The sequence below is a fragment of the Aristolochia californica genome, unplaced genomic scaffold (assembly GCF_029961685.1).
Source record: "Aristolochia californica isolate CCGP_79_NKW_82.1479 unplaced genomic scaffold, dmAriCali1.0.hap1 SCAF_3, whole genome shotgun sequence".
NCBI lineage: Eukaryota > Viridiplantae > Streptophyta > Magnoliopsida > Piperales > Aristolochiaceae > Aristolochia > Aristolochia californica.
In genome coordinates this window covers 11,243,617-11,266,598 of record NW_027181992.1, presented here as the reverse complement: position 1 = coordinate 11,266,598, position 22,982 = coordinate 11,243,617, and the positions used below count along the sequence as shown (strand labels likewise).

The 22,982-nt window shown below is 38.8% G+C and overlaps 1 protein-coding gene and 1 pseudogene across 1 annotated transcript in view; one reads left to right on the top strand and one right to left on the bottom strand.

Annotated features, from left to right (window-relative positions):
* Nucleotides 1-2,281: 2,281 nt before the first annotated feature.
* On the bottom strand, nt 2,282-8,271 carry LOC137959345 (exonuclease V, chloroplastic-like; annotated as a pseudogene).
* Nucleotides 8,272-10,552: 2,281 nt separating this feature from the next.
* LOC137959943 (probable ATP-dependent DNA helicase CHR12) overlaps nt 10,553-22,982 on the top strand; it is a 30,073-nt gene continuing 17,643 nt past the window's right edge. Inside the window, exon 1 of the mRNA XM_068807369.1 lies at nt 10,553-10,931. Coding sequence (XP_068663470.1) covers nt 10,731-10,931 — 201 coding nt within the window. The 5' untranslated portion in view covers nt 10,553-10,730. The remainder of the gene's footprint in view (nt 10,932-22,982) is intronic.

The window sequence follows — 22,982 nt, the reverse complement described above, 5'->3', positions numbered from 1 at the left end:
GACGGCGAGATACCACAGGAATGAGCTACCTAAAGATACCATCCATGTGAAGCTGACAGGAAGTGTTGGACAAAGTCTTGGTGCATTCCTTTGTCTAGGGTTCACTCTAGAGCTAGAAGGGGACAGCTATGACTATGTAGGCAAGGGATTATCTGAGGGGAAGATTGTAGTGTATCCTCCCAGAAAGAGTCAGTTTGATCCAAAGGATAATATAGTCATTGATCATATTGCTCTCTATGGAGCACCTGGAGGGGAGGCGTATTTTAATGGAACTGTTGCTAAGAGGTTTTGTGTGTGTAACTCAGGGGCTAAAGTTGTGGTTGAAGGGGTTGGATGGTTGTGAGTACATGCCAGGTGGTACTGTAGTAGTACTTGGGAAAACTAGAAGAAACCTTGCTGCAGGGATGAGTGGGGGTGTTGCATATGTTCTTAATATGGCTGAGCAGTTTCACCAAGTGTGCAACCTTGAATTGGTGGATCTTGACAAAGTAGTAGACCACGATTATATCGTGATAGCATCCTCAGTGCTTACGGCCATGAGACTTTCGTTGAGTATGTTGGGCAATTTGCTGAACATAGACTGGGTCCAACGACTGAGGTTATCGGGGACATGCTTCATTTTGCCAATGAGGCAACCATTGGGGTAGATCCCACAAAGACTGTTAATGTCGAAGCAGAAGTTACCAGTGGCGTAGGTGATAGTTCAACTTGTTGTTCAGTTGCTTACCCGTATTGGGGTATGCAACAACAAGTGAAGCGGGCAGAAAAAAAATTGCTTCTCTGGTTGGATGCTCCAGTTTTGTAGTCCGGAGGACTGACACAGATACCGTAGTTGATACTTGAAAACGGATAGAGACGTTGGCACGGGTGAGTAGACACTACCTTCGAGCTTGAGGACAAACTCTTTCTTCCAAGGGGTGTAATATTATGCATGCAATAACATTATTATTTTAGTTGTTTTTCTTTTATTTGCTTTATTTATTTCAGTTTTAGACCACAGGGGCATTTTTGGAATATTTTATTTATAGGGGTATTTTTGTAATATTTTATCTTAAACCTTGTAAGGGTGAATCCTATTTAAAGGGTAAGATTAATGAGAAAGTCAAGCATTGATTTTAGGTTAAACAGGGTTTTGAGTTCTCCTCAATGAGCTCAGGGATGTGCGATCTCCTTAACGAACTTAGGGTTTTTAACCTTCCATTTGGCTTGATCTTCTTCTTCCCTACGAATCCATGTGTCAGATCCGAGACCATAAGGATAGATACCTGTGATGTATCTTGTTCCCATTTATGAACAAGATAAACTGTAGCAAGAAAAAAGAGTGGGAGAGAGAGGGGGAGAGAAATATCTAGACGCCACTAACGAGACACACTCGAAGAGGCTTGTTGGCAGCACAAAAGCATTCAGCAATGGAGAAGAGGAAGCGAAGGCTGGATTCTAGGGCTTGAGAAGGGGAAGCCAAAATTTTTTGGTCAAACAAGAACATTTTCTCATAGCTTCTTTTTCCTGTACTTTTTAGTTGGCACAAACACACCCTTAATAATATGTACACCCATATGTCAACTCTTCGAGATAACTTAATGATTTTTTTTCAGAAAATAGAAATGAAAAAAGAATGCATAAACAACATTTAACAAACTTCACATTTTATCCAAACCAAAAAACTATATTCAAATGATTTTACCTATCTACATCATATTGACCTACAACTAGGATCACAAGTTTTCAACAGAGTAAGGCTCTACTTGCATGTATTCTCTATCCTGACATCCTTTCTGCAAATATTAAGAATGTGTGATCATGGCTTGTAAGGACACGAGAAATGGGAGCAAACAATTACATTTCGTAAATAGGGATTATTACAGGCAGTAGTCATAAATTAGAATGTGGCTTACAAAGCAGTGATACAACAATTTTCCTCCTGCTATGACCATGCCATTCACCACTCAACAATTACAGAAGGCAGTGGTTTGTTGCATTTGTTTTGAGCTTTACTGATTCCCGGGTGATGTTGCATTCATTCCCATGCAGTAGCTTCTTCATGGTATGTTGATGTCAGGTCTTCATTATTGATTCAAATGCACAAAAAATGTATTTCTCCAGGCTCTCACTAGGTGGAGACTGAATGGTTGAATCGCCATCAGCATTTAAAACATACATTTGGACTTGGATTATATTGTACTAGGTAGAACACTTCTGCTGGCCCCCATCTTCTAATTTTTGTATTTGGTTACCCATAAGACACTTGGAAGAGAATGAACAGAACCGGCATTTCCATTCTTCACCGTTTGAAACATAATTGGCTTCTCGCTCTCCCATCCAGATCTTTACAGATCTTTAGGCACCACTCCATTTGGCTTTTCACCCAGGTAGGATCATATGGGAACGAGTCTGCTTGGTATTCGTATCTGCACCAAATGCAAAAAGTAAAGAAAATCTTCTTTTTCTTTTATTTTCTTTTTGTCATATGCGTGTAGACGAAGAGGGGAGTCCTCTACTTAGTGTGAAGTCCATGGCCTTATGCACATGGAATAAAGTTACAAGAAACATCAAAATATCATACAAACAAGTGGGAAGTATCACCTCAAGAGAAGCTGCTCATTAGCGAATGGTAGCAAATGAAATGTGGCACTAAAATATTTCACCAATTCCCCAAATGTCTGCACATGTCAAAGGAGAGGAAGCAAAGACAAAACTATGTGCAGAGAAAAAATCTCTCATTTACTAGTAAATTTGCACGTCTGGGTGTCTGCAAGAGAGGGATAAAGACATCATGGGAGTAAAAACCTCAAAGGGAGAAGTGTTTTCATGTAGAGTTAGCAGAACACCATGATAATTAAATTTCTTTTCTCAAACCAAAAGAATCAACAACTGACAAAGTAATTAAACATCACGTGAACTATGAGAGAGAGAGAGAGAGAGAGAGAGAGAGAGAGATTTACCTTAGAATTCAAACCGGATTCTGCAAGACAATTTCTCACGTCACAGGACAAAGTACATTGAGGATCCAATCCAAAATAATACAAAAAATGGGTTGATGGAAAGTCATTTGTAACTAAGTTGTCCCACAGATACTTGTAACACATCAACTGAAACCTGCCATTACAAAACAAGTTGTCAATGTATCCCAACATGAGTTTATCATGGACTGTAAAAAAATTCAAACATGATTTATCAAGAAGCTTTTCAGGATAACTCGAGTAAAGGGTCCCAGATGACAACTTACTTAAAGTGCCAGCAAATGCAGCTAAACTATTCTCTTTAAGTATTCATAGGTTAAAAATACCCATCATTTCAAATGATTCCTTTCCTGATTGGCCAATTAAATCCCTTAGAGACTACTGGGTCAGCTGTCTACAGAAAAAAAAGGTCCACTTTGCATATAATGTTTCTTTTGGGTGGTGCAAGCAGCAATATTGTGAATGTGCAGATCTAAGCTGCACATGATCTTGAATTGGAACCTGCATCCTAGAGACTAATCAAGTTACTTAATTATCCACACAAATGCACTCAGGTAAGAGATAATGCAAGCACCCTAGCTGACTGCTAAGCTAGTAGTAGTGTCTCTTGGCAACACATGTTGTCAGGAGTACTGCTCCAATTGATTAGAATCCTTATTGCACTATCTATTTGTGTTCCTTTATGTAGTTAGGATTGGTGAAATTGTATTTCTTATTGCTTGATTAGCGTCTCGTACTTACTCCTCTTCCTTAATGTCGTTCTCATTGTGTAAAATAAAAATAAAAATAAAAATATTTAGTAAAAAAAGAGATGAGGACATGATTTCTGTCAAAAATCAACCAATCCAGCTGCAATAAGTCTATTCATGCAAGTGGCACCAAAGAGAAATAAAAACGAGGACTTATAGACAAGAAACAGGTAAATAAATTAGAGAAGTTGCTGCAAAATTGGAGAATTTGACAGTATATTTCCAACCCCAATTATCAAATAGTACGGAGTGGATACCATCAAAAACAACTTTTATGTAATGAAAACCATTATATAATAGAAAGAAATTGGAAAAATGCACAAAATGTGAAATTCTTCACTTTACTTTCAAAATAAGGGTAAATTTGAAGTAACAGAAGGCCTTAGGGCAGTATTCCCAGAATTGTGTCAAGTTTAAGAATACCCCCGTTTATTATGTTTAAAGCTAGGGACACATTTCTCCTTCCTTTCTCATGTTCAGTCTCTCTCTCCCTCCTTTTCCTTCTTTCCCTTTCTTTTACAATTCTTCTCTCATCCCTACTACTTTTCAAATTTTATAGCACTTCAATACTCACAGCACCAACCTAAACACTGCTAGCCTTCCTTCTCCCTCCTTCATAAGCCCTAAGTTATCAAATTATCTTCTCATCAGATTTTTTTCTCTACTTTTTCTGCATGCATATAGTACCTCATGGTTTCAGACCATCTCAACCATAAGACAATCATAAATAATTTATCTACTAACACGTTTCATTATAGCTGAATAAGAAGACCAAGTAGCAACAGATCTTCAACTCTGTCGTGATAGACCAATGCAAGATGCAACTAAAAAGAAGATTATACCTTTCATTTCTCTTTTGATCTTCGGAGGGTAGTGTAGGTCGAGAGCATGTCTTCGTGTCCACCAGCAAAGGGTGTTAAACAGATTCTGTCACAGACATTCGGATTTCATCAATCACTCCAACCATCCATACACCTTGTACTAGGCCTACTCTGAAATGTGACAAATTAGCCAAAATGAAACAAACATAATCAAATAAGAAAAAATAAAACAGATTTTAAACGATTCAACAATGATTCCTGATATATACTGGCTTCTTGGAGTTGTCTCAAGTGTACATTATGGCCCACACAGCAAACTATGATCAGCAGCAAAATTTTGTAATGGTACACACCAAATTCTCAGTTACTCTTGAAGGCCTAATATTAACTCTTGGAAGTTTAGACATAACAGTTACCAGTCTGTTGATGCATTTCATAAAAGGTTATCATGTACAGACATATGGTTTAAGTTAATCAATGGCCAAGTTAGTCGATCTTTTGTCTGTTTTACATGTTACCAATACAAACTAGCAGTTGGTTGGGTAGTAAAATTCATGTTGTTTCAATTAGTTCATAAGCGGATTCAGGAATATCATATATTACAGAACAATAATTTTGCGTTTATTAATTATACAAATTTGGACATCAGAATAAAATAGTGATGCGACATAATTCGCCTCATATAAGAGTAGTAATTACAGTCTCTCAGATATCCTTAAATGACTGGTGTAACTTTCATCAAAAGCTGGGACCAATACCTAGAGGAAATCAAATGATAGGCTTCAAAATGTTTGCCACATGTAGCTGCCTTTGACACAGTTGGAAAAAGCATAGCAGATAAAAAAGAAAAAGACAGTGACGATGATGACAATCAGTGACCTACTCACAGTGGAATTTCATGGGTTAATCCGTCAAATAATAGTTGATTTGCTCCGGCTATAAAATTCATGAGCTTTACTGCCCTTGAGTCTTCGGCTGATTGAATGGAAACTTCAACTCTCTTTACAATCTGTCGTTGCAAAAGAAACAAATGTTTACTGCTTTGAGGATTATTATCATGCCTAACAGGGAACATACAATGCCGGTCATAAGGTTTATCATAAACAAGCAATTCAAGTAGACCAGGTTCAGATTTCTGGTTTTGAACATTCACTATTTTTGTGAGATTAAGCTACTCCTCAATTCCAGATAAATCGATGCCCAGATTAGAAGACGAACAAGAATCTTCCAACCTGACCTACACAACACATCAATACCTAAAAAATATGGAATAAGAAACAAATACAGCATTTTAAGAAGACAACAGCACTTAGCTGCTAACTCAAGATTGGTAGTAAAAATTGTCTCAATGACTCAACATTGTTAACATAACACCAAACTTGCATGTTCATGTAATACAGGAACAGCGGAAAACTATTACTAATATAATGATTTTCTTAAAAGAGGCGATGACTAATACAATGATTCTAGCAATGCACTATTAGTTTCTTACAGAAAGGAATGAGAAATAATGCCAAGGAAAATCCCACAACAAGATCTTTTAAGTAGATTTTGCAAGGATTTTTGAAGGAGATCACTAACTTTTTAGTTTGTTGAGAAAAAGTAAACTTAGAAGCTAGCACATTTGCATTTTATATGTTTCACATCCTAAGATATGAAAAAAAATGTTCCAAAACCCTCCTTTGTCACTGAGCACTCATTTAGTGGCCTCAGCTAGGTGACCTTAACCCTTTCGAATCATATCTAGTATTCAGAGTTTGTCTCAATATGGTACCACTTTCACGGCCAGCACCGGAACACTGCGTTACCCTAGATATCCAATCAACACCTCAACACATTTTGTAGAGAACCAGCAAGCTCTGGGTTTGAGTAGCATTTCATCCCCAACCACAACTCAATCAAATACGGTCCACAAGATTTCTTTTAGCTATATCTTTTCATAATTCAAAGGCCTTCAAACATAACTCTAGATGGCCACACCATAAGTATCACAAGAACAAAGCAGGACCATAATGCTCACCTCCTCTTCAAGTTCTGCATGCCGTGTACTACCTGCTTTCATGGCATGAGTCCTTTAAGTCTTCTATAGAGAAGCGTGAATTCCATTTGCTTTTCACACCATTCCTAGAGGTAACAAGAGGATTATGAATATAATACATAAAATACCAAAAGGTAAAATTGAATTTCCATGATCCCAAATTTCCAAATCTGAAAATATATTGATGCATGCAAAAGCAAGCGAAATATTCTACAAATATGACAAGTGATATACCATTTTAGTTTGCACATCAGCTGACGGATGAGAAAGTACTATCTAATAAAAAAATATTCTCTGGGAACAGACGAGCCAAAATAAAAGATTTATTAACTGGAAATGATTCAGAATGTGCTACAAACCAAAATTGGCATTACAATAAGGTTAAAATAAACCCTTATAGATCAAGACTAGGAGCTCAAGCGAGCTGCTTTAAATTTAAGAAAAAAATAAAAAACCAGGAAAATAGTGATGGTCAATGCAACGGTACGCCTTCTTGAAGCTGAACAATGATTTCAAGTAATCACTTGGTTTCAATTTCAATCAAAGACAATGGTTTTGGCATGTAGAAGCCGTCGGATCAATATGATCAGTCTCTGGATCAACCCAAATAAAATACGTTATTCTACATAATTTAAGGTCCTCAGATTGATGAAATATCCGGTTCTTCCATTAAAAGCAAGTGAGTGAAAAGGCAGATGGATGAGGTATGAAGCCAAATTCTTATGCGCCAGCGTCCAATATTACAACCAATAAATGGATCTAAACATAAGTTTAAATGGCTACTACAGATCACGAAATTGATTCTGTTTTTGGTAATCAAGAATAACCTCCCAGTTCCCATTCTTTTCAACATACAGGCTCTTACGCAGAAGAGCATATCTACTAAATCATCAATTAAAACCAAAATCCACGCTCAGCAGTAACCAAAAACACGAAAACAACAAGAAACGATACCGCGGTCGTGATGTCAGTAACCATTAGGCCTCTCTTTTTTCGAAATCGCTTCAATAGAGACTCCGAAGAGATTTCACCCTTTCCCGAGCAGGGAGAGACAAATCCTCAATGTCGCGAGCTGTCTGAGTACTCGAACAGCCTGATAGCATCCGCCCAGACGGGAAACGTCGTATGGGACTCGACGAATAAGACAAGGTGGCAGCAGCGGAGGAGCGAACAGCAGCAGCGGCGAGGGCAGCCTCAATCAGAGCCATTTCAGCTTCGCTCACGATTTCAATCGGTATTTCGGAAGAAGAGAAATTTGATTGAGGATGGATTTTTGAATCGTTGCACATCTCCGGATTTCAGATTTAATGTGCACCGTTTTGAAGTAGGCGTTTTTCCCGGCAAAATTTCATGTTCTCGTCGTTGGGGCGTCGTGGGCACGCAAGACACGTTCCCACGTTGATCACTTCAACTTGTTTCAGCTGATCCACTGTACTCTCCCTCGGAACCTTCTCAGCTTCCCAACAATCATCATCTTCCACCTGGGTAGTAATAAACTAAAAGTTAAAACCGAAATTCACAGGCAGCAAATGGGTAGGCCAGAAAAGAAAAGAAAAACACGAAAACCTCAGTTAATTTGCATACAAAACTAATTCAATGAAAAGAAGAGCTGAACGCACCTCAGACAATCACCTACAGAAATGATAATTAGCTTAGCAACTTAGAAAAGAAACACACAGAAACAGAAAAAGACAATATCTCAATGCATGAATTGAATTTGAACGCGGGGGCTACTAGCTCTTGTTGTTAAACGAGCAAGTGTTCGGTTATAATGAAGATCCGGTCCGGAATTTCCCTAGTCAGAGCTAAATTACAAGTTTCCAAGGCGGCAATCCTTTGGGTGTGGGCGTGGGCGTGCCATTGTACTTGAATAATGATAGAAGGGTCAGAATGGATGAAGGTACAGTCGGCAAAACCATCACAAGCAACAATAGCCAGACATTTCAGTGCAATGTAAATTATTAATAAAATATTTTAATAGATATAACTTTTACTTAAAATTTTTTTATTAATAAACTAAAAGATAGATTTTAACTTGTGATAAATTATGAAATAATTAGAAAATTAAATTAATATTAGTTAACTAATTAAATATATTAATTATAATAATTAAACAAATGCTTACTTTTACAATATTAAAATTTTAATCAAATTACAATTTTGTAATATCTAAATATCAAATAGTTATATAAAAATAATATTTTATTATATAAAGTTATTCTATTAACTCTTGTACTTAAATTTTTTATTAATAAACTAAGATAGATTTTAAATTGCAAAAAATAATTAATTAAATTAATTATTTTATTAATTAAAGATATAACATAAAGTAATATAACACATAGTTAGTCTAATTACTAATAATTAATTTAATAATATCAAAATAATATTAATTTATTGATTAAATATATAAAAAGTAAAATAATTATACCAATGCTTACTTTTATAGTATCAAAATAGTTATTATTTTTATAGTGTTTAAATTCCATCTCTTAAACTATTCATTATCCAACGTACTACGTAAATAACATAATAATAAAAATAAAAATAACACAAATATAACTCAATTAAATATTTAATATAAAAACCTACAGTTGTACATGCAAAATACAACCAAAAACATTTAATTTTATTAAAATATAATAATTAATAATTTTGCCACATCTAAATTGCTAATACATCTAAAAAATACAATGTTCTTGCCAATTGTACTATAGATTCCATTTGAGTACTTTTTTGCATGTCCACGTCCTCCTCAAAATCAACACTACAATCACAATATACAGTAAAAAATAACTCAACCTTTCAACCAAATCATTTAAACTCTTGCATTTTTCTTGGCATTGTTAGTTCATCCAAGGTCCAAATTTGGGACACTTTGGGACTAGCTTTCTCTCCAAATAAGGTGTAAGTTTTCCTATTTTATTTTGTATTTTGATTTTCTTCAATGAGGTTTTAAGATTTTTTTGAGGTCTGGTAGGAAAATTGTTGCAAAACATTTAAAATGTAAATAAAAAAATTATTTTCTAAAAAAGGTATCAAATGTGCATGGCCCTATTATTACTATTTAGTATAAATCGATCTTATGAATGAGTTTCTCTTATACTTTCTTATAATCACCCTAATATAGAAAATTATACTCGACTACACTTTCTACAGAAGTATACAAACAAAAAACAATTCAGTCTCACTTCTTCATTTTCCTTGAGCGATCTATTTTACAAAGTGCATTAACCAATTGCTCATTTTGACTCTTTCTTTTAGGGTATGTTTGGAACCCCATGGAAAATAAAAAATAAAAAAAATAAAAAAAATAAAGAAAATAAGAATTTAACCATTATTATTTCCCAAAATAGTTAGTGAATATGAGAATTTGATCATTATCTCATTTTCACTAATTATTTTTGAAAATAATAATAGTCAAATTTTCATTTTCTTTTCTAGGGTTTCCAAATAGACCCTTAGTTCAAGTCAATGGTATACAAATAATTGGATTTTTCACTTAAATCTACATTCAATCAACATGGGGAGCAAGATAAACCCGATGGTTCTTTCTATTCAACTAATGGACCATTGAATCAATATCAAATGGTTTTTTTTTGGGTTCCATATGTGGTGCATGATCATCCTTAGTTGGTGGAACAATTTGCATGGTTAATTTTGCTAATAAACAAGAGACCTCAACCCACTAACTAATTACTCGAAGGTCGCACTCCATAGGCAATATGGAACGATGGGGGAGATGGTGGAGAGCCTACAAGAGCCTACGTTTCTTCATCTTCGTTAGGTGCACGGTGCACCCTAGTGCCATATTCCCGAGTATCGACCGCTATGTTTGGCTAAAGTCTACGGAACCATGGGACGTAGCCAGTTGCTCTTCAGGAAGGAGGGAACTGAGATACCGTAGCTCGCGGACTACATATCGGCACTTAATATATTCTTTCGTTTTTGAGTTTTTTTATCATTAGACGAAAGGCTTTAGATTCGTTGGGAGAGAGAAAAGTGAGAGAGGGTTTTTGGCGGAGTGAAAGAAAAGGGGAGAAAGGCGCCTACCGTATGACAGGACTCGCCAGTATTTTGAAAGCCGAAGGGGAAACAGAACCAAAATAAACCGTTTCTTAACTGGATTTTCTAAATTTCGAATAGCCGTTGCCTTGGCGCCATGGTCGCCAAGCTCGAGAGCCCTCCTTCTCTTGACAATTTGCAGAAGACCAAGACATTGATCGGTGCCCTCAATCTCGTCTCCAGAAATCTTCCCCTTCCTCCCGAGATATTTGAATCCGTCTCTTCCATCTACCATCCTGAGTCTGAGATTGGTGTCGATGATGCGTTTAATGATGGGAATGCTCTTCCCGATGATCCGGTGTGTTTCTTATCCGTACTCTCTTTGGTCTTACTTTACTTTCTTCTGGATTCGTACCTCTGAGGTTGCTTTCTCTAAGAAACTGATATTTTTGTTTTTCTATTTGTTCAACAATACGATTCACGTGCACTAGTCTCAGTTTGAGATGTTTGGTGGGTACGTGGAATTAATGGACTTGCTTTATTCCCTCGCAATCTATGCACTTTATTAGATCCGGCATTTTTCAGGCGAAATAGTTGATAGATATGATGCTGCTTATTGAGGAGGGGTTTGGCTTGGTATATTCTGTTTGGCCATGCTCTTGCTCCTTGTACCCTTCCTTCCGAGCTTGCTTTTTATATTTGACTGCATAATATGTCTTGCCATCGTGAAGAATTTGTTATTGATTTGGTTTTTCATAAATTCTGCCTGACCGTCCTCTCTGCCTTCTAGCGTTAATAGGCTGCTGCACTTATCCTAATTCCAGGTTGTTTTTCTTCCTACACCCAAGGTCCTTATCAACTAGTAATCTCTTTAACTTCTGTTTTTTCAATACTTTATCTTCCTTTTAACTGGTAATCTTCCACTTAACTTCAGCTGGTACAGTGGCTACATCTGCCAGTTATTAAAACCAGAATTCTTCTCTAATATACCTTGGGAACCAGAGTTGTTGTTTAAACCAATAAAGTTCTTTTTTATAACTTATTGAAACCAGAGTAGTTGTTTCAACATGGCGGAGGGGCTCTCTTCTCATGACTTTGGGAAACAGGACTTCCTCAAGGTCACAACTATTCCCTTGAAGGACAATTATCTCTCTGATCATCTTACAAAACCACCACATTTGATTGATGGATAAGATAACAGCTAAAAGAAGTGGCTGAAGGAGGATACGGTGATTATCAATTGGCTCATCAACAGTATGGAAGGATCAGTGGCTAACATTGTTGTCACTTATAAACCACTAAAGTCAAAAGGGGTAATTGTGTTAAACTTCATGCAAGTACCAATAGTCTTTAGAGACTTTATGATGTTTTTCAGGCCATGTATACCACCAAGTAAGAAGACAATCTCAATGAGCACTTTACTCTGTCTAGAAGATTCTTATAAGAGTGGAAGCTGACCAAACCATACTCTACTGACATAGCAATTCAAGAGAAGTAGAGAGAAGACTCGGTAGGAGCAATCTGCCTTGCCCACCTACAACCATATCTTGATTGGCTAAGTCTCAAATTTTCAGTTCTGCTCTCAAAGCCATGTTTTGATGACATTTGTGCCACCATGCTTCATATTCCAGCCAAGCTTATTGAGCCTAGTTCCGGCCCCCAAGATACATCAGCTATGATATCTCTAGGTAGAGGACAACACAACACTGGCTGCGGTCGAGGTAGGACAAGGTAGAGGACAACGTACTTTTGGTAGAGGCTGTAATGTGAGTGATCTTCCAACACTTGTAGCTGCACTTACTATTTGTATAGTAGATTGATGCTATAACCTACATGGAAAACCAACTAATGCTCATCAATTTGTGACTACTCCTGAGTCAAAAAAATTAAGCCTACAACAATTCCAGCCTATAAGAATTTCACTGAAGAAGACTATGAGATGCCCCAAAGACTTAAAAGTATGTTTGCCACACCTCTAAGTGCCTATTCAACAATCATGCCACAATAAGTACTACCTCTCTGCTTTCCTGTTCTAGTTCATCACCTTGGATTATTAACCCAGGAGCCTTTGACTACTTGACTGGGAAAAAGGTAATCTTTCCTCTTTATCCCCTTGTCCTACTCTAAAAATTTGTTTCCATTGCTAATGGCTCAAAAACACATGTTTAAGGTATAGGTTCTTCCTCTCCTCTTCATCTTTACCTTTAAATGGTGTTCTTTTTGTCCCTCAATTTCCTTTAAGTATTATATCCATTAGTCAAATAACTAAAACAATTGATTGCACAGTATCCTTTTTCATATCTACTGTATTTTCTAAGATAGGAATACCAAATGGGTGATTGGTGGAGGCTATGAAAGAGGTGGACTTTATTACTTAAACAAGAAGGTGATTTAGGTAGTCGCCCCCTCAATTCAACAAGAAATCTAGTGGCACAACATGCTAGGTCATTCATCATAACCTGTTATACACATTCTAGTTCACTCTCTCAAGACCGTCTCTAGTTTACCTTGTGATTCTTGTGAATTAAGAAAGCACCATAGAAGTACCTTTTCTCCTAGGTTTTAAAGAATAAGTTCTCATCCTTTTTCTTTTGTTCCTTCCGATGTATAGGGGCCAGTTCAAGTCCCTAACATCACTTATTCTTGGTAGTTTTTTATTTTTGTAGATGACTGTATGAGAGTTACTTGGCTCTATTTAATGGGAGATTGTTTTGAAGTGTTCCATATCTTTGTTCCATATCTTTGAAAGTTTACACTCTAGTTGAAGCAAAATTTCACAAAAAAAATCAGACATTTCGTTTGGAGAATGCTAGAGAATACCTCTTTTCTCAATTTCAATCTCTTTGGAGAAAAAAAAAGCAACTATGCATCAAACTTTTTGTGCTTTTACACCCCAACAAAATGACCTTGCAATGAATAGAAAAAATACCAAACAAAAAAATAGACCTCTTGGAAGTCACTCAGATCTTATTAGGGTCAATGAATGTTCCTTAGTTTTATTAGCCCTACGCAGTTTTTAAAACATGTTATCTCGTTACCAGTATGCCTTTCAGTGCTCTTAAGAACAAATCACCCTTTCTCAACCCTTTTCCCTTCTTGTTAACCTTCTTGCTAGGGTATTTGACTATGTTTGCTCTGTTCATAATTTTTCTCCCACCAAATCCAAAATTGATCCTAAAATTCTAAAATGTATATGTCTTGGATATTCAAAAAATAAAAAAGGTTATGTTTGCTACCTGCCATCACTATGCAAGACATTTATTTTAGTAGATGTAACCTTCTTCCAAGATTAGCTATTCTACTCAAGTGCTCCACCCAACTTCAACTTTGCTCCAGGTATGCCTAGACCTATTGCACCATTGGGTCAATCATTTTTTTTTTTTTTGATAAAGATGTAATCCATTAAAAACAAAAAATTACAAAGAGATAGGGAGCATATCCGTAACAACAAGATGTTGAAGAGATGCTCCCTGTTTGGCAAGCACATCTGCTGCCGAATTTGCAGATCTCGGAGTGTGAGACCAAATACAAGAAAATAGGGAGGCAATCTCTAAAATCTCCTGGAAAATTTCCCAATGCCTCCATGGCGGAAAAGAAGTGCCACGGCCCCATCCAATGACTACCTTGGAATCCCCTTCAATGTGAATTGGGCCACTACATTTATCTTTGAAGATCCGGAGCCCGTTGAGAAGACCATGAAGCTCTACAGACGTTGAGTCGGAGATGCCTAATGGACCCGCATAAGAAAACCACTGGTTGCCAAATGAGTCTGAAATCACACCTCCGAAATCTGCTATCCCCGGATTACCGAGAGAAGAACCATCAAAATTCAACTTTAAGTATCCAACCTCTGGGGGCGCCCACCCTTTCATAACTTGAGTCTTGGTCCCCAAATGCATCTTTGCTAGATTGCTCCAGTTTTCACGAATAGAAGTGCCCTTGAAAGAACTGAAAGGTTTTTTTGTCAAGAGCCAGGTGGATATTTGGCCCATCACTTTGTCCGCTACATTTTTCTTAGATTCAAATTTAGCCTCGAACCTCCTCCTATTCCGTTCTTTCCAAATCCCCCATGGCACAAAACTGGCACATGCCGATAGCATCATTTTACCGAGCCCAGGAAGGGGATAACCATAGATTGACTTGCTAAAACTGAACAGATCTGCAGAGATACATATTTACAAGTCGAAATTGCAAAAGATAGAGGTCCAAACCTTCCAAGAAAATGGGCATAATAACAGGGTATGGTTGGCGGATTCTTCTTCAATGTTACAAAGAGGACATAGCAAGTCTATTGAGGGGTGACCCCTTCTTCGAAGCACATCTGCTGTAAGGATCTTATTTTGGTAGGCACTCCACATGAAGAATTTTACTTTTGGAGGGCAACAAAGCCGCCACACAAAATAAATATCAAGCTCCCTCTGCGTTGGGTCCCAACCATTAATGTGTCTGTATGCAGATGCAACTGAGAATTTACCGCTTTTGTCAGGCCACCATATGAGCTTGTCTGCATTAGAAGGCCTCATCCTGACATGATTCAAAGAATCCAGTAAGCGGCTTGCTTCCATTGCTTCTACATCAGAAAGACCCCTTCTGGGATGGAGACTCAAAACACCTCCCTCGAAAGCATCTGCCACTGTTATCTCCTTTTGAGTGGAGATAAGAAATATACTGCTAAAAGAGTTTCTCAAAGGTTCCTGTCCTGTCCACCAATCGTCCCAAAATTTAAGAGACCTGCCGTTACCCACAAAAAATCTACAAGCTGAGGAGAAATCTGGAAGAAGTAAATGAAGAGATCTCCAAATTGATGATAGCCTTCTCCGATTTCCCCTGACATCCACCATAAAGAATTCCAACCCAACTTGGTACGAACCATATCCTTCCAAAGGTTTGATGAATTTGTGTTAAACTTCCATATCCACTTAAGAAGCAAGACTTTGTTCAGTTCTTTTGATTTTCGAATCCCAAGTCCACCTAATTTCTTAGGCAAACAAACTTCATCCCATCTAACCAGGTGATATTTAAAGGAATCACTCGAACCTCTCCAAAGGAATCTTCTTTTCAATTTATCCATGGTTTTGCATACCGATGACGGGCAGGGCATAAAGGATAGCGCATAGTTTGGTATGCCAGCAATACATGACTTGAGGAGTATCAATCTACCTGCTTTGCTGAGGAGCCGCCCCTTCCAAGTTGCTAAACGAGCTTCAATTTTTTCCAACACCGGGTTCCATAAGTTCTTAGAAAGTCGCCCATGAAAGAGAGGGAGACCAAGATATTTGGCAGGTAGTGCAGTAGTAGAGCAACCAAATGAACTTGCCATCTCTGCAAGGTTCTCCTGGTCCACATTAAATCCTATGAGAGATGTTTTCCCCCAATTAACTTTCTGCCCAGTTGCTATTTCAAAAAGACCCAATACTGCCTTTATCCTCCTAACACTGTGCATATCTCCGAGTCCAAAAATAATAGTATCATCTGCGTACTGAAGGATCGGAATATTAAAAGCCCGGTGCGGACTTGTTGGAGGTAGCCATCCAAGGTCGACCACTGAATAGAACATAACGGACAGGAATTCTGCTACTATGTTGAATAGGAGTGGGGAAAGAGGGTCCCCTTGTCGAATACCCCTGGTTCCTTTAAAGTATCCACATACCGAGCCATTGAGTAGAAGGGAATATGATGCTGAACCCACACAATTCTGAATCCAAAATCGCCATCTTTCACTAAATCCCATTTTTTCCATTATTTCATCAAGTAGGATCCAATTTACTCTATCAAAAGCTTTTTCGAGATCAAGCTTTAGGGCGATTCTTGGGTCCTGATTACACCTGAAATGATCCATAAGCTCGTGTGCAACCATTGTGGAATCCAGAATCTCTCTCCCCTTTAGGAAAGCACCTTGACCTCTGTGAATGACGATGGGCAACACTGCCTTTAAACGATGTGCTAATATTCTTGCAATGATTTTATATGCACTCGTAACCAGACTGATGGGGCGAAAATCCTCAAGTTTTTCAGCACATGCTTTTTTCGGCACCAAAGTGATAAATGACGCGCCAATGCTGTGGTATGTGATGCCGTTTCTGAAGAAGCCGTGTATCATAGCACTTATATCTTCTCTCAGCCGAGCCCAAAACTTTTTCAGAAAGTCTCCATTAAAACCATCTGGGCCAGGTGCCCTGTCACTTTCCATGCCCAGGACCGCCCGCTCAATTTTAGCCGAAGAAAAAGGAGATTCAATTAGTGCTGCCGCTGCTGGGGAAATGCGAGAAAAACAAATGTGTGTAAGCTTCGGCTTGCTGGTACACTCCTCCGAGTATAGTTCTGTAAAAAACTTAACCAACTCGTTAGTTATTGAGATCCGACACGACGTTACCTCATTATTAATGCATAATGAGGTAATTCGATTGGACCTCCTTTTTGCTGAAGCGACGGCATGAAAAAATTTGGTATTTGCATCTCCTTTTAGCCATTTGAATCTAGCTCTTTGCTTCCATCGAACTTTCTCTTGGTGCAGAATCGTGCTGAGCTTAAAATTGAGAGAGACTCGAAGCGAAAATTCATCAGAAGTTAAGTACCTTTGTTCCTCCACCACGTCCAGAGCCGCAATCTGAGATATGAGGGAAGCCTTCTCGGCAATCAAAGAGGTATGACGACTAGTGGCCCACTCCTTAATTTTTCCTTTAATGAAGCGCAATTTTAGGGGGAATGCCCACTCCCTTTTGCCAAGACTTGGACCCTCATCCCACCAACCATCAATAAGAGACTCAAAATTTTCCTCCATTAACCAAGAATTTTCAAACCGGAAAGGCGAAGGCCCCCATTTTTCAAACACTGATGTCAACAAGATAGGCCAGTGATCTGAGCCTACCTTGTTCAGAACTCTTCCAATAACATTTCTAAACATCTGCAGCCAGTTGTTACATGCCAAGAATCTATCCAATTTAGATAATACGGGTTGCTGTTGACTGTTTGTCCATGTGTAATTCTTACCGGATAAGGGAATCTCATCCAAACCATTCCCCCCAATGAAGTCTGAGAAGCCTCGCATAGAGGTTGTAATCCGAGTAGCCGGGGGGCTCTTCTCATGACAGTATCTGATGGCATTGAAATCCCCAGCAAGGAGCCATGGGTAATTCCAATTCTCCAGAGGCGTACTAAGCTCCTCCCAGAGTAGGCTACGGTCCCTGTAACTAGTTGGACCGTAAACTCCACCCACACACCAAATTCTGTTAGTGGAGAGATATCTGAACTGAATACCCAAAGAAAAACGACCTTCCATGATATTATGAGAGTCAAACTTTGTCGTGTCCCATGCAACAAAGATACCTCCGGAATGGCCAATTGCATTCACCGATGCCCACTTGATTGAGGGGCACGCCCAAAGTTCCTTGGCAATATCGTCTGTCATCTCTTGATACTTTGTTTCTTGGAATATGACAATAGAAGGCTTACATTGAGATAGGTAACTTGATATCGTACCACGCTTCTGGGTAGAGCCAATCCCTCTGACATTCCAAGACAGCAAGATCATTTGCTACCCTGGCCTTGAACTCCCAACGCCGTAATGTCCCCATTCAGCTGTTCATGATACATCACGCCCATTAAGCGTGCCAATTCCATCATATTTTTCCATGTCTCTTCGTCATATTTTTTTTTTCTCCGTGCGAAGTTCCTTTACAATACTCTCAGCTCTGTCCGTGGGAGAAGGAGCCGATTCTACATTCTTTTTTACCACGGGGCTAGTAGCTTCTCTCTGAGATAAATTAGTTTCCAAATTTCCTTTACTTTCCTGGAAAGTATTTCGTAGAGGGGGAGAGCTTGGAGCCATGATAGGTAGTTTTCCTTGGCCTGGGTATTCTGCCTGATAATTCTGAGTGTTTGATAATTCTGCAGAAATCACCAATCTATCTTTTCTCTGCATGTCAGATCCTTGAAAAAGACTTAGACTAGCCCCTTGAGAATGTTCATTCCGTTCCCCGAGAGAGACAGAAGTCGGGGGGAAGGCGGATTCCTGCCTTTCTCCTAATTTTGAAATTGAATCATCAGAACCCGATTCGATTACTGGTTCCTCGGGCTGACGCATATGAGAGGCTCTTGGCTCGAGGTTCAAAATTATTTTCTCTTTTTGTTTTGTCCTTTCTGTAATATCGGGAGGAGTGGTAAACTTGGGTTTGGATGAAAAGAATGACGCTGAGATAGGGGAGAGGGTATTTTTGGAATTTGAGTAAGTTGAAGGACCAGTATTATCCGAGAGACGTGCAAAGTCAGACTCGATTTCGGAGCCAAGCTCATTTTCCGGGATACGCTGACCTTTTATTTTTTGATTTTGAAGAGACACGATTTTCGAGAAAGGATTTGTACTTCGTACACCCTTTTCCTTGTTTTGATTTAAATTTTGAAATAAAGTGGGGAGGGAATGGGTGCATTGCTCATCGGATACCGTGTGTGGTTTGTTGAGTGCTGGGAGGGGCAACACGGAAGAGAGCCCAGACATGCTACCCTCGGTAGTTCTCTGGGATTTCGAAATACCTTTATACGCCTCGACTGCAGCGTCTCCTTTTTTAGAATTTGAATCAGAGATCAAAATTATTTTAGCTGACAGACGTACCTCTTTTTCCGGGATCGACACGCTTCTCGAAAAAATCCCCTCTCGTCCCGCAGTCCCGCTGGCAGGAGTCTCCGGCGTAGTGCTTCTCTTTCACGTCCGGCGACCTTCCAGTGGCCGCAGTACACCAATCTCCCCGAAAGACATTTCTAGCCATACAAAATCTTCCCCGAAGCTCAGTTTTTGGTATCTTGTCTCTCTCCAGTGACATTTGGGGTTGACGAAAGCCATTGCAACGTCCAGTTTGGAGCCATCCGCCGTGGATTCCGACCATTGTATTATCTTTCCGAAAGAAGTAAAAATTTTACTGAGTACCTCCTCCGTCCATAGTTCGATAGGTAGGCCACGGATTGAAATCCATTGGCCGAGAACCTGTCCTATCGGAGTTGTTTCCCATTCCGCCGCGAATAGTTCCTCTTCTTGTAGCCATTTCTTATTCCCCAGAATTTCTTCCGTTTCCACTCTTGATTTCATAGTAACCAGCCACTTCCCGGGTGCCATCCACGCAATTTTGGTGCCATCCACGCAATTTTTGGTTGAAGAGAGAAAATTTTGCCGAACCAGAGAGCAAGTCTGAGACTATTCCATCTCGCCGAGGGGGATTCCACGATGAGGCTTGTGCTTAGTTTCTGTTTTCCTTTTTCGAAAAGATCTGGGGGTAGATTTATGACCGGGAGCTTATCAGGAGTTTGGGGGATTTGGGGGATTTTTTGTTGGGGGTTTTCGGGTGCTACAGAGAAAGAGGATTTAGGAAGTTTGTTTTTCGAAATGGACATTTGAAGGGGGGAGAAATGTTGAAGATCATTTCGGGGAGGTAGATTAATCGTGTCCTTCCTCGTCTCAGGAGTCTTAAACATTTTCTCGCCGAGTCTAGTATCGACCTTCGCAGCTCTTTCCAACAGTGACAGTCGCCGAGAGATTCCGGTAAGTACACGCGCGCCATAACTTTGAGTCCTCTCCTCTGAAGATTTTTTAGCTCTCTGATACCTTTCTTCTGGAATACAGAGACGGTAAACAAAATTTCATCGATACGGATTTCACGAAATCTCGGAGCATTCCCGAAGTCTCCATCTTCGAAAATGCGGGCAAAATCCGAGATTGCTGTAGGCGGGATAGAGATATAAGATCTTCGTTGCCCATTCCTTATCATTATACGAACTGCCTGGCCCGAAATCTGCTTCATCGAGATTTCCGTGTCGCCGTGAACCCACGATGCTTCGCCTCTTCTACTGCTCCTTTTTCGAGTTGCAGATCTTCCCTTCACCGTGCACCAAGGTCCATCTTCCTCCGTCGCCGGCGGTTTTCCCCTATCCTCTTGTCGCTGTTGATCCTCGATGTCGGACGTTTCCATATCGATCCTCCTCTTGACTGATATTTCTAACATTATTGTGACTGGGTCAATCATTACCACTGCCATATGAGGAATTGCTACCTGAACCAGCCGAACCTGGCTCTCCACTGGCCAACTAGTCACCCCTGTAGTCTTTTGACTCTAAGGTTAGTGCTCCCTCTTCTCCCATTATCTTTGGTCCCTAATATGATGATAGGCCTATATTCATTCGCAAGCGCACTCGTCCTTGTGCTAAATCCACCTCCACCTCACGCTCAATTTCAAATTATATCGAGATTGTTTTTGAGTTGTTGTTCTTTTATGACAACCTTGTCGTAGGTTGTTATACCAATGACCTATCAAAAGGCTCTAGGTCATCCAAGGTGGAGAGTAGCCATGGAGGATGAGATGGTAGTGATATATAATAATAAAACTTGGGAGTTATCTTCTTTACTAACTAACAAACAACAAATGAGCTATAAATTAGTTTCAGTGTGAAACACAACTCTGTTGGCTGCATTCGACTTAAAACCTGGTTAGTTTCTAAAGGATACACTCAGTCATATGACGTTGATTTTGAAGAAACATTCTATTCAGTGGCTAAGCTTAACTCGGTAAGATTTTTCTTTCTATTATTGCCAATTTTAAGTGGATCATTCATCAATTAGATGTAAAGAATGTCTTCCTTAATGGTAACCTTCATGAAAAAGTCTACATGTCATAACCACTTTGATTTGTGGTTGAGGGGAACAAGGCATGTTGGTTAGATAACATTTATGGGCTCAAGTAATCTCCAACGTCATGGTTTGATAAGTTTAATAAAGTTGTATTTGGTTTCGGCTTCAGGAGATGTGGGGTGGATCACAATTTTTTTAACCAAAGAATGGTCCTCGTGGCAGTTCATGTTGATGTATTTTATATTAATAGGCAGTGATAAAAGTGGCATCCAACAAGTTAAGGAACGATTGAGCAAGGTTTTTCAAACCAAGGACCTCGGACTACTTAAGTACTTCCTTGGTATAGATGTGCTATAATCCAGCCATGGGATTGTATTATCTCGAAGGAAATATGTTCTAGATTTATTGAAAGAACCAGGCAGGCTAGGTTGTCAACCTTTTGACACTTACATATCTGAATGTAAAGCTATGCTGGAATTGGCAATGCTATGGATGTGAAAAAATTTCAACAACTGGTTCTTAGTTGATTTATCTTACCATGAGTAGGCTAGATATTTTCTTTTTATGTGAGTGTAGTTAGCCAATTTATGCATCGACCTCAGCTCTCACATTGGCAAGCTTTAGAAAGGATCCTTTGTTACCTCAAGAAAAACCCTAGCCAAGGACTACTATATAAATGTAATGGACATGTTAATGTAGAAGGATTTGCAGACGCCGATGGGGCTGGTTCTTTAATGCCGATGGGGTTGGTTCTTTAATGACAAAAAAATCCACTTCAGGTTTTTGCACAATGGTTGGAAGTAACTTTGTCACTTGGACGAGTAAAAAACAAATTGTTGTAGCAAGATCAAGTGTTGAGGTGGAATATTGAGCAATGACATATGCAGTGAGTGAGATGCTATGCTTAAAATCCTTGCTAACTGTATTTGGTTTTTCTATTACAACTCCTATGCAGCACAAAAACAACCAGGCAATGCACATATCATCCAATTTATTTTTTCATGAAAGAACAAAATATATTGAGATTGATTGTCACTTTGTCCAAGAGAAGCTGCAAGGTGGTCTCATTAGCATGCACTATATACCTTCCAAGAACCAACTGGCAGACATATTCACTAAAGGAGTCGCAACCAACAATCTTCATAACGTGTGTTCCAAGTTGGGAGTTTTTATGTTTATGCACCAGCTTGAGGGGAGTGTTAGAGACTAAAAAGCATAGTACTCAAGTTAAAAATTCTCTCCTCCACTAAATATACTCATGTAGCTCTTGTAATCACTTTTAGCTATAAATAAAGAGTAGGAGAGTTGTCCTCACTTTGTAGGAGAACTCCTCTCCTCTAAGGTTGCTTCTACTTCTCGCAAGTTTGTCCCCTCTTCTGTCCCTTCTCTCTTAATTCCATCTCTTCTCTTCATCTTCTTTCTTACTTCTTCTTCTTCTTTACTTGGTTCTCTAGGAAACTTATGGATTAAAGGTCCTAGAATTTGTCATTTAAATTAGATTTTTAACTGTGATTTCACTTGTGATTTAGTATTTTGGAGGTCCCATCTCAGTTACTTTCATTTGCCATTCTTGGACCCGTTGGGTAGGAATTTGGAAAATATTGAGGAATTTGGAAAATATTGAGGAATTTGACTTTATTCTAGAATACTAGCTGCTCATATCAGTTAGTTATACAAGTCAAACGTGCAAAGAAGTAATAAAAGATAAACACTTAGACAAAAAGAATGTGTGTGTAAATTTCTATCGTACTAATTAATTTGCTATATTAAAAGCTTTATTCTGCTTATTTCTGATGA